Source organism: Aotus nancymaae, unplaced genomic scaffold (assembly GCF_030222135.1).
Source record: "Aotus nancymaae isolate 86718 unplaced genomic scaffold, 86718_ANA_hifiasm-v0.15.2.pri h1tg000004l, whole genome shotgun sequence".
In the NCBI taxonomy this organism is placed as follows: Eukaryota; Metazoa; Chordata; class Mammalia; order Primates; family Aotidae; genus Aotus; species Aotus nancymaae.
This window is the reverse complement of record NW_026988415.1, coordinates 45,331,109-45,342,436: the sequence shown is the minus strand read 5'-3', so window position 1 is coordinate 45,342,436 and position 11,328 is coordinate 45,331,109. Positions and strand designations below refer to the sequence as shown.

The 11,328-nt window shown below is 40.4% G+C and overlaps 1 protein-coding gene across 3 annotated transcripts; it reads left to right on the top strand.

Moving 5' to 3' along the window:
• Positions 1-932: 932 nt before the first annotated feature.
• ARMCX3 (armadillo repeat containing X-linked 3) lies at positions 933-5,675 on the top strand. Of its 3 annotated transcripts, none has more exons than XM_012438892.2 (5): positions 933-1,083; positions 1,621-1,700; positions 1,971-2,031; positions 2,293-2,363; positions 2,658-5,675. In XM_012438892.2, exon 5 carries the CDS (start codon positions 2,804-2,806, stop codon positions 3,941-3,943), a length of 1,140 nt encoding a protein of 379 aa, XP_012294315.1. In that variant the 5' UTR covers positions 933-1,083; positions 1,621-1,700; positions 1,971-2,031; positions 2,293-2,363; positions 2,658-2,803; the 3' UTR covers positions 3,944-5,675. The 3 variants fall into 3 exon arrangements, with proteins under 3 accessions (XP_012294315.1, XP_012294316.1, XP_012294317.1); XM_012438893.2 differs by having other exon boundaries at positions 933-1,237; XM_012438894.2 differs by having other exon boundaries at positions 933-1,237; positions 1,593-1,700.
• Positions 5,676-11,328: the final 5,653 nt, after the last annotated feature.

The following is an 11,328-nucleotide window of genomic DNA, read 5'->3' as shown; positions in this document are numbered from 1 at the left end:
GCCAATTTTGTCTTTGTATGTGTTCCTCTACTACTTACTTTGTTTATAGATGATATTCTCTAGTTTGTCCAAGTATATTACGTAATGTTCTCTGTATGCACACCCACTTTGTCAGTGTGCATGCTTTATCTTACAGATACCTACTGTGCACTTATGTTTGTTCCTCAGTTTTGTTTTTTCTGTGTTACTGGCTTTTGTGACTTCAATACCTCATCCTTGCTAATGGATGCAAGTGAAAGTCTGTAGCTCTCCTATTCAGAAGACTGGCCTAGTCAGAAGATTTACATACTGTCAGACACACTGCTTAGCTCATTCAGGGCTGTGCTGTGTGCTAGACCCCAGAAGACATTAAGATTGCTTTGAGTGAAGTGTGTAACACTCTTCACCAAGTAAGAAAATGTGGGACTTTTGGAGGCCATAACTCAACATCATTCTCCAACCTCCACTCATTTCTTCTAAAATGGGAATAGCTTTATAGTATTTTTTCTCATAAAAAGAATGCAGGCTGGCGGTGGGGGAGGGAGGGAACAAAAATAGCAGAGTATTAAGAAAGTAAAAGCCACACTCTCATTCCAGATTTTCTTTTCTAATCGCTTCTTCCGTTCAGATCTGGGACTTGATTTCAGAGGAAATGGTAGACTTTAATAGCTCGGGGGGAGGGGAGGTGGAGGGAGAGGCTGCTGTCCCAGGAGCCTAGGGAAGGAAGAGGCAAATTTTCAAAAGAGTGCAAGTGGCCCGTAGCCTCAGGGGAAGATGCTGTCCCTTTCTGGTAACCGGAGGAAGGGAAACACAACTACAAGGTGATGAGATTATCGAATAAGAAAGAGTAACAAGGCCTGGTGTGGGGGAGGGAAGGAAGGGGGGCGGGCCCTCTTCTGCCGCACTGCTGGTGGGAGGGGAAATTGGGGACCAGAGTTGGTGGATGACGTAGCTCTCACGTGACCAAGAGCTGACGTGTGCAGAAGTCCTTCTTGTCCTGGTCGTTGTTCCCGTCTGAGTACCAGCTCCCCATTGCCCTTAGGGAGGGCGGGCCTGCAGCAGAGGGAAAAAGGAGGAGAAGGAAATTGTCCCGGATCCCTGCAGGTCAGTGCCTGGGAGATTCCATAAAGTCGGGGTGCTTGAGGGCGTAGGGCCGAGACCGTCGCGGGTACTGAGGCGCCTCCGTCGTCTCTCCCACTCGCCGCCCGCTTTCCAAGACATATGTCCCGCCTGCAGCCCATTTCGATGCTGCGAAACGGTGAGCTGGGGGGTGTTTGGGGAGGAGTTCAGAGATCGGGAGATGGAAGACTGCTGGGAGCCTAGGCCCGCAATCCGGAAAGGGAGCTGTGGCCTGGGTGTTGGCCCTTACTCCGCCAGGACAGTGCAGGAGGGAAATGGCTGGATATGGGGGCGGGGGTGCTGAAATGCAACGTGATATGTCAGCAGAACCCCAAGAGAGGTAATAGGGGTGGGAAACCTCTGACAACCAGGCCTCCGAATTAGAAAAGAGTTTTGTGTTCTGGAGACTACTCCGTCCACCAAGCACTCAGTAGCGGCAGTTTCCCGTCTTTCTGCCTGTGGCTGTGTCTTAGTGACCATGGCTCTGTATCTAGTGGGTCCAAGCCTCTCCCGGGTGGCCAGTCTTTCTGTAGGTTGCGGCACAACGCCAGGCAAGAGAAGAGGAAAGAAATTAATCCCAATCGGTGAAGGTCGATTTGAGGGTAAGACCATCTGGGGACCCTACGAGGGGCAGGGGTGGCGGCGGGGGCGGGGAGAAGCCAGAGAAGGTAATAATCTAGGTACAGGTCTGAGTCCGAATGTGTTTCTTGCACTCCCTGAACTGTGGCGAAATGGCGTGCTTTGTGTGTGTGTGTGTGTGTGGTGGGGGGGAAGTAGGGGAAATGACAGCAGGGAAACCTATTGGATAGTTTGTTCAATCCTCCTCTCTTAACAGCGCTTTCTCCCCATATTTTCGATCCGTCATCCTGCAGGTCTGCTGTAGCAGGTGGCTCCGCTTGAAGTGAGGGAGGAAGTTTCCTCTGATCAGTAGAGGTCGGTGTGGGCGTGGGGGCTGCCTGGAATGGGGGAGGGGTTAGAAATCGGCCGCATTTTGGAGAGGCTCATCCAATCCTGCTTTATTTTCCTTACCTCCCTCCCATTTCAGGCTAGGGAGGGGGCAGACCTGTGCATGTTTGGGATGGCATAAAGAGGTTAAAAACAAACCTGGTAACCGGGATGGTGAATCAGGAAAGCAACAATTGAACAGTCAATCCATGAAGTCCTCCGTTCTCACTGGCTCTGGTCTCTCTGCAGATTGAAAAGGTTATTGGGCGTGGCACAGCACCAGGGGAAAGAAGAAGGGGCGAACTGCTTTTCTTGAGGAGGTTAGTGCAAGGGTTCTAGTCAGGTCCCTGGGGACATCTGAGGTTGTGATGACTGAGACCCCAGCAGAAGTCTCAGTCTGTGGATTCCATTGGCATTATCTAGGCTTTGGGCGGGGTGAACTGGGATGGGGAGGGAAAGGCTGAAATGAGAGGCATAGAGATTTTGTCAAAAATTTACATTTCCTACCCAGCATTCAATTATTATTATCTTGTCCCTCTGCGCAACTCCCTGCACAGGGCAGGCAACACAAGCAGAAGAGAAACTCAAACCTGATTTTCTTCTTCCACTCCTAGGTCAACCTCCAGAATCATCTGTTGTGGCCTTGAAGTGGCTGAAGACGACTACCCTCCACAGGCTTGCGACCAGTCCCGCAGCCTTCCTCCCCTAGCCTGAGTGACTACTCTATTCCTTGGTCCCTGCCATTGTCAGGGACGATTGCATGGGCTACGCCAGGAAAGTAGGCTGGGTGACTGCAGGCCTGGTGATTGGGGCTGGCGCCTGCTATTGCATTTATAGACTGACTAGGGGAAGAAAACAGAACAAGGAAAAAATGGCTGAGGGTGGGTCTGGGGATGTGGATGATGCTGGGGACTGTTCTGGGGCCAGGTACAATGACTGGTCTGATGATGATGATGACAGCAATGAGAGCAAGAGTATAGTATGGTACCCACCTTGGGCCCGGATTGGGACTGAAGCTGGAACCAGAGCTAGGGCCAGGGCAAGGGCCAGGGCTACCCGGGCACGTCGGGCTGTACAGAAACGGGCTTCTCCCAATTCAGATGATACCGTTTTGTCCCCTCAAGAGCTACAAAAGGTTCTTTGCTTGGTTGAGATGTCTGAAAAGCCTTATATTCTTGAAGCAGCTTTAATTGCTCTGGGTAACAATGCTGCTTATGCATTTAACAGAGATATTATTCGTGACCTGGGTGGTCTCCCAATTGTTGCAAAGATTCTCAATACTCGAGATCCCATAGTTAAAGAAAAGGCTTTGATTGTCCTGAATAACTTGAGTGTGAATACTGAAAATCAGCGCAGGCTTAAGGTATACATGAATCAAGTGTGTGACGACACAATCACTTCTCGCTTGAACTCATCTGTGCAGCTGGCTGGACTAAGATTGCTTACAAATATGACTGTTACTAACGAGTATCAGCACATGCTTGCTAATTCCATTTCTGACTTTTTTCGTTTATTTTCAGCGGGAAATGAAGAAACCAAACTTCAGGTTCTGAAACTCCTTTTGAATTTGGCTGAAAATCCAGCTATGACTAGGGAACTGCTCAGGGCCCAAGTACCATCTTCACTGGGCTCTCTCTTTAATAAGAAGGAGGACAAAGAAGTTATTCTTAAACTTCTGGTCATATTTGAGAACATAAATGATAATTTCAAATGGGAAGAAAATGAACCTACTCAGAATCAATTTGGTGAAGGTTCACTTTTTTTCTTTTTAAAAGAATTTCAAGTGTGTGCTGATAAGGTTCTGGGAATAGAAAGCCATCATGATTTTTTGGTGAAAGTAAAAGTTGGAAAATTCATGGCCAAATTGGCTGAACGTATGTTCCCAAAGAGCCAGGAATAACTCCTTTATTTTATAGTTTAGAAGCAACACACATTGTAAACTATTCCTTTTCTCCACCTTGTTTATATGGTAAAGGAATCCTTTAAGCTGCCAGTTTTGAATAATGAATATCATATTGTATCATCAATGCTGATATTTAACCGAGTTGGTCTTTAGGTTTAAGATGGATGGATGAATATCTCTACTTGTTCTGAAAACATGTTTGTTGTTTTTATCTCGCTGCCTAGATTGAAATATTTTGCTATTTCTTCTGCATAAGTGACAGTGAACCAATTCATCATAAGTAAGCTCCCTTCTGTCATTTTCATTAATTTAATTTGTATATCATAAATAAAGTTGTATGTTAATGCTGGAAAGAAAAAAAAGAAGAAAGAAATAAACCATCCCTGTTCTTCACTTCATTACCTAGTTGGAGAGATAAGAAACATACAAACCAAAAGATAACGGAATATCTGGAACTTATACTCATTGTCAGATGTTCCCTCTGAGAGCACAGAGGAGGCAAAAGCTTCTGTGGGATGTGCTAGTCAGCTAAAGCTTTGCAGAGGAGGTGGCAATTGAAAATGAGTCCTGAATGGGGTAGGGTGGTTAGGGCATTCCATGAGGCAAGACGAGAGGGGAATGATGTGAGAAAGGCATGGAGGTAGGAACCCTTTTCCTAAAACAGTCAGGACATCATTCTGCTTAGAGTGGAAAGTGTGGAGAGTGGAAGTAAATAATTTTGGAAAGCTGAGTGAAGCCAGTTGTGGAGAGCTGTTTAAACATTATCCCATTGAACACCCAGAGCCACTAAATCTTTTTTACTAGAAAATAATTGGGGTCCATATGAAAGTCTCTATTACTGTGCAGTGTCAGTAAGGGTGTGGCAAAATGGAGCCTTTCACACAGTAGGGGTGGCCATTTGGTAATACAGATCATAAGCCTTAAAATATGTAAACCCTTTGTCCTAAGGAAGTAATTGAATAATTGCCCAAAGATTGTATGTACAAGGCTGTTTATCCCAGCACTGCCTAAGCTAGTAAAAATTGGAAGCAATTTAATTATCTAGCACACTGGATTGGTTATAAAGTAAGGAGTGTTCACACAGTAGGATATTATATGTATGCTGAAGGAAATCTATATTGCCAGGAAAAGCTATTCATTATGCATGGTGAAGTGAGAAAGAAAAAAAGGCTACATAGAAGTATTTGAAGTAGAATTCCATTTTTTTTGAGACTAATAAAAACATATGTTTAAAAGGACACAAAAAACTGGAGTTATAGATATCCAGATAGAAATAGTAGTTATCTTTGGGTAGAAGGAAAATGAGTGATCTTTACTTTTTTACTTTTTATTCATCTATGTTTTCTTATTTATCCAAAATGGGTATTGATTTTTAGGAAGTTTTTGAAAAAGAAAAGTGTTGGGAATGAAGCAAGTGATTGATTGGAACACATACTGAATGGAAGAAATATTTAGATTAAAAATGAGGTAGGTTGAAGTTTCTTCTCTGAAATGATAGATAAATGGTGAAGATGGGGCTTATTGTGAGGATTAAATGAGATAATATATGCAAAGTACTTACAATGTTCTGGCACCTAGTAGTTCATTAAGAAAATTGAGCACCCTTAATTACCTAGAATGCAGGGTTGGTAGTTTTTTGGTTGACTTTTGTTTTGCTGGGGCATTCTGCCATGTTTTAGTGTCATTTAATAAATAATAGTAACAATAAAAGTTAACATTTATTAAGTGACTACTGTGTAAAGTTCTGTCATTCCTGCAAGGCAAATGTTAAAATAATTTCTCACAGGGGTAGAGTTTTCTTTTTTTTCTGAAAATCCGAAGTGTTTCCTCAGACATGATCACACCAGCCTCTGCAATATATTTCTAGTTGTTTGGGGGATGTTATCCTACTTTATATATGAGGCCAGGAAAGGGTAAAATCCTCTATTCACTTACCTGGTTTTAGACCGAGGTTTCCCTGTGCGTATTGTCATGTTTGTAGTAGAAACAAAACCAGGTTGGCTTAAAGTTGCTGAATATGGTAAACCTACTAAATCATGCATATGTAGCAACTCATTTAACACCAGTTTTAAAGATGAGGTGATGGAAAAGTGAATTAACATTTTTCCTCGCTCCTATTGTTAGATGAGAGAAAAAAGATTTGTGAGGCGATGGGGTGGGGAGTATTAATTCCTTTAAAATAAATTCAGTTTGATGTACCTGTGTGACACTCAGATGGGGATATCCTATTGTCACTTGAATGTATTGATCTGGTGCTCAGAGGTGACAAATGGGCTACAAATAAGGATTTGAGAGCCACTGGAGGATGGATGATAACTGAGCACGTGGAAGTACATGTGATCCTCCAGAGAGAAGCTGCAGAGTCAAAGAGTGAAGGGCTGCAAAAGAATTGTGAGGAACTATGGGCAACTGGGGAGAGAAGTATAGAATTGAAACAATGTATACCCTTCCAGATACTTTTACTGTTCATATACTTTTATATTCTTTACATCAAATTGGATCATACTATTGATAAATTTTCAGTGCCTGATTTAAAACCTTTCTCCTCAAAAAACAATATTCATTGGAGATATAATACTTGAAAAAATAGAGTTGACGAGTACAAACTTGTGCCTTGATCCAGATATGTAGCTTGAACATCTAAAAAAATCCAGATCAAGCCATGTTGAACTGGAGGTGTGGAGTGATTTTTACACCTGGGGTGAAAATGAGGCTGACTCGAGTAGTAAAAAGCCCCATTGAGGCAGGTACAGGCCTGACTAGCATCCATCTGCTCCTTTCCCTTTTCCCTTGTTCCTTCTCATTCTTCTTTCCACTTCTTCCCTCTTACTTGTCTTTATTTCCTCCTTCTGGGATATCATTGGTGGTAGCCTCTCTGGGCTTCTCTGACCTTTCAATTCCCATAACACCATGCCATGTATCAGTGGGCATTTAATACGGAATAATAACTGTCATTGCTCTGGTCACAAGGTGACCCTGGGTGTGACTGGATGCCAAGAATTTTTGGAACCCTTCTTGGACAGAACAGAGACTGAGAAGGAACTAGTCTTAGCTTGGCATGGTCACACGTGCACTGCATGCATTTTTGATGTCCTGCATTTGATCTTATTTAGACTAAATAACCCAGAGTCTTGGGAAAGGTGTATGAGACAGATGTGTGACTGCCTGGTCCAGGTATACCAGGTCACATGCTGATGTCCCAATGTTTTCACATAGGAGATTGTCACCCTCAATCCTTTTGGGATGGACAGAGTTCTAGGATTGTAGCTGATTGTGGCAGCCCGTTGGGGCAGGGAGGAGGCAATGTCCTCTCTTTAGAGAGGATGGCAGTTCCTGGGAAACCAAGGAAACCAGAAACCCAGAGGATGTCCTGCTATTTTGAATTTGTTCTCATCTAACAGTTTTAGGAATATAAGTGGGTCTATCCCAGTGCAAACATGTTCAAAGGCGATTTTACAAAAGCAGAGTGTTGTTCTGTTATGAATTGTCACCCAATATACATAATAATTCAAGACTCAGGAAATGGATTTTCTTTTTTGAAAAATTCACATTTTACCTGTCTCATTTCAAAAGAGATTTCAAGTCTAGGCTTAGCAAATTGATGTGGTTCAGGCAAATTTTATGTTTATGGCTCTCTTTCATTAATTTCTTTGCTAGGTTCCCTCGAGAATGGCTTTTCAGATAATGATTCATACTATTTTCAATGCTAGCTTTTTACATTAATTTTGTATCGCATCCCAGGCTGAAGGTTTTCTTTGGTTTCTCTGTTTAAATTATGGCTCTTCCTTGCTTTTAAGCCAGAGCGGTCTCACCATCATCCTGAGGTTCCTGATCTGCCCTGCTCTGAGGGTGTGGTATTAGCAGGATAAGTAATGTTTACTTATCTGAGTGGTATAGCTCCGTGCTTGACCCTTTCCACTGGGGCCCTCTGAGGTATTGTGCTAAGGGCTTGGGCAATATATGCTTTCAGGGATAGGTGGGAGAGGAGGGAGAAGGGAGAGGGGTGTGAAGGAAGCCTTATGAGAGAGGTAACTTTATTCTGACAGGGTGCCCTCAAAGTAGGAGAACCGGGTGTATCCATCTCTGCTGTGAGGATAAAGTTGTTGCTGAAATCCAGTCCTTATATTCAAGAGCTGCAGCACATTTCTCCCCGGGCACAATTATAAATTTTGTCTTCCCAAATGCCCCTTTAGCGGAGGCAGAGCATCACTAGGTGGTAGTTTTATGACTATTAACATATATGATCAAATTGGCTATCAGCGTTTAAGAGATATATACTGTTTTTAGCAGTGTGATTTACTTTTTAAAATTTTAGTTTTTATAATGACAAGTGATAAAAGTGTGTATATATATGGGGTACAGTTATGATACATGAATACATTGTGGAATGATTAAAACAGGCCAATTAACATACACATCACCTTACATACTAATCATTTGTGGTGGTAACATTTTAAATCTACTTTTTAAGCAATTTTGATATATTATTAAGTATAGTGCCCATGCAGTGAAAGAGACTACTAGAACTTATTCCTCTTGTCTAGCTGAAACTTTGTACCCTTTAAGGAACATCTCTCCTCTCCTTGTGCCTCCCCTTACCCCCATCCCCTGGTAACTACCATTCTACTTTACTTCTACGAGTTCAACTTTTTAAGAGTCCAAATATAAGTGAGATCATGCATTATTTGTCTTTTTGTGCCTGATGTATTTCACCTAGTACGATGTTTTCTAGATTAACACGTTATTGCAAATGTTGCAACTAACAAATTTTTGTTCTTTTTTTTTTTAAGAGACAGAGTCTCATTATGTTGCACAGGCTGCTATCAAACTTCTGGGCTCAAGTGATCCTCCCACCCCAGCCTCTGAAGTAGCTAGGACTACAGGCCAGTGCCACTATTCCTGGCTGGCTAGAATTTTCTTCATGTTAAAGGCTGAATTGTTTCCATTGTATTTCCATTTGCATCTACCACATTTTCTTTACCATCCAATGATGGACACTTAGGTTGATTCCATGAATTAGCTATTGTGAATAATGCTGCAGTGAACATGAGAGTGAAGCTATCTCTTTGACATACTGATTTCAATTATTTTGAATATATATGCAGAAGTGGGATTGCTGGATCATATGGTAATTATAATTTTAGCTTTTTGAGTGGCCTCTATACTTTTTTCTGAAATGGCTGTACTAATTTACATTCCCACCAACAATGTTTGAGGGTTTCCTATTCTCCACATTCTTACCAAAAAATTTGTCTTTTATCTTTTTGATAGTAGGTATCCCTAACATGTGTGAGGTGATAGCTCATTGCGGTTTAATTTGCATTTCCAGATGATTAAAGATGTTGAGCATTTTTTTCTCATATCTGTTGGCCATTTGTTTGTCTCTTTTGAGAAATGTCTTTTCAGATTCTTTGCCCATTTATAATTGAGTTGCTTGTTTTCTTAGTATTGAGTTGTTTGAGTTCCTTATATATTTTGGATATTAGCCCCTTACCAGATATGTGATTTGCAAATATCTTCTCCCAATTTGTGGGTTATCTCTTCGCTCTGTTAATTGTTTCCTCTGTTGTGCAGAAACGTTTTAGTTGGAGATAATCCCATTTGTCTTTTTCTGCTGTTGTTGCCTGTGCTTTGGTTGTCATGTCCAAGAACTCATTGAGCAGACCAGTTTTGTGGAGCTTTTATCCTGTTTTCTGAATGATATATGCTCTTACAGCAGGAGGAGACTGCAGTATTTGCAATGCATTCTTCCTTACATGTTGATTGATTTCTTAATTTTCTGGATTTTTTTATGGGAAATAATACCTAGTTACTAAATGTTTTTGAAATCTGAGCAAAATTGTTCCTTCTTAATTTTTTTCCCATTTTCAGTCCTCTGTTCACTAAATTATGATTTTGACTATTTTCATGTTAATTGTTGTGATCTCCTTACAATAAGCTATAATGAAAATCCAGACTGAATTAAATGGATTCATAAAACAAAACTTTTAATTTTTATTATCTTCCATCATTTAAAATGAGTTCAAAAGGTCTCCCTTTTTGATATTAGAAATGATGGAATATAAAGAAGACCGAATAAAACAACATTTAAAGCATTTTATAAATCTTTGATCCATTGGACTTGGAGAATGATTCTTTAAAATCAGTTATTAATCACTATCAATCATCACCTCTTCTTAAGTTGGTTCATATAATCTATAGCCAAATGTTGGAAGTGTTAAACAGCATCATGTCATTCATGAAAATTCAATGAATTCTGGCTGCTTTTCTTCTAATATAAAGGCAAACCTTTATATTATGAATGTCATAACTTGTGAATGTTTATAAATACATGCCACATATAGATAGCATTTGTTTAGGTGACTATGGTTATAACTGAGGAAATATTATGGTATTACTAAGACCCTGGAATTGTTTTTCAGCTATTTAAAAAAAATATTGTTTTTACGCCTCTCAGCTCATACCTGTTTTTCAGCTATTTTTTTTAAACTACTGATAGACGTCTCAGTGTAGAAAGAGACATATATATATGTTTCAGTGTAGAAAGAGAAAAAACTATATATGTTTATATATATATATATGTTTCAGTGTAGAAAGAGAAAAAGTAGCATCTGATAACAAAGACTATATTATAGTCTCTGCATCAGAGGACAGGATTTTGCATTGAACTAGCCATTTGACTACCACTTGGAGAAATATTTGGGGGTTACCAGCACTCTGAGAGATTATTTTTCACAATGAGCTGTATTTTAATCTTCTTTATTGTGTTTTCTTAGACCATAGAAATAACAAATTCTTATTAAAAATTAAAACAGGTAAATATACAAAGTAAAATATACAAATTGCCCTCTTTCCATCCATCTTTACAGAGTTATCTACTATTACCAATTTGATGTTGTGCATGCATATACATAGTTATTATACATATACTTTTTAACAGAAAATGAACTCTTACTCCCTATAGTGTTCTAGTCTGTAACCATTTTTTTCACTTAAAATACATCATGTGTATTCTGCCATGCATATCTTACCTCATTTAACTGTGTTCATGATGTCTAGATGATCTACATTTTCATGTAGTCATATCCCTCAGCCTTTTCCTTTATGGCTTCTAGGTTTTGGGTTGTGCTTAGGCCTTTTCCATGCCACAATTTAAAAATAATTTTTATATTGTCTTCAAATAGACAAACTCACAGTTTGTAAAAGGTAGTCTAATAAGTGGCTTAAGTGAATGTGACAACACTTCACTGAAAGCAATCTTAGATTTTTCCAACTATAGTCAATAATAATTGTATACCCTAAAATAACTCAAAGAGTGTAATTGGATTGCTTGTAACTTAAAGGATAAATGGTTGAAGGGATGGACATCTCATTCTCCATGA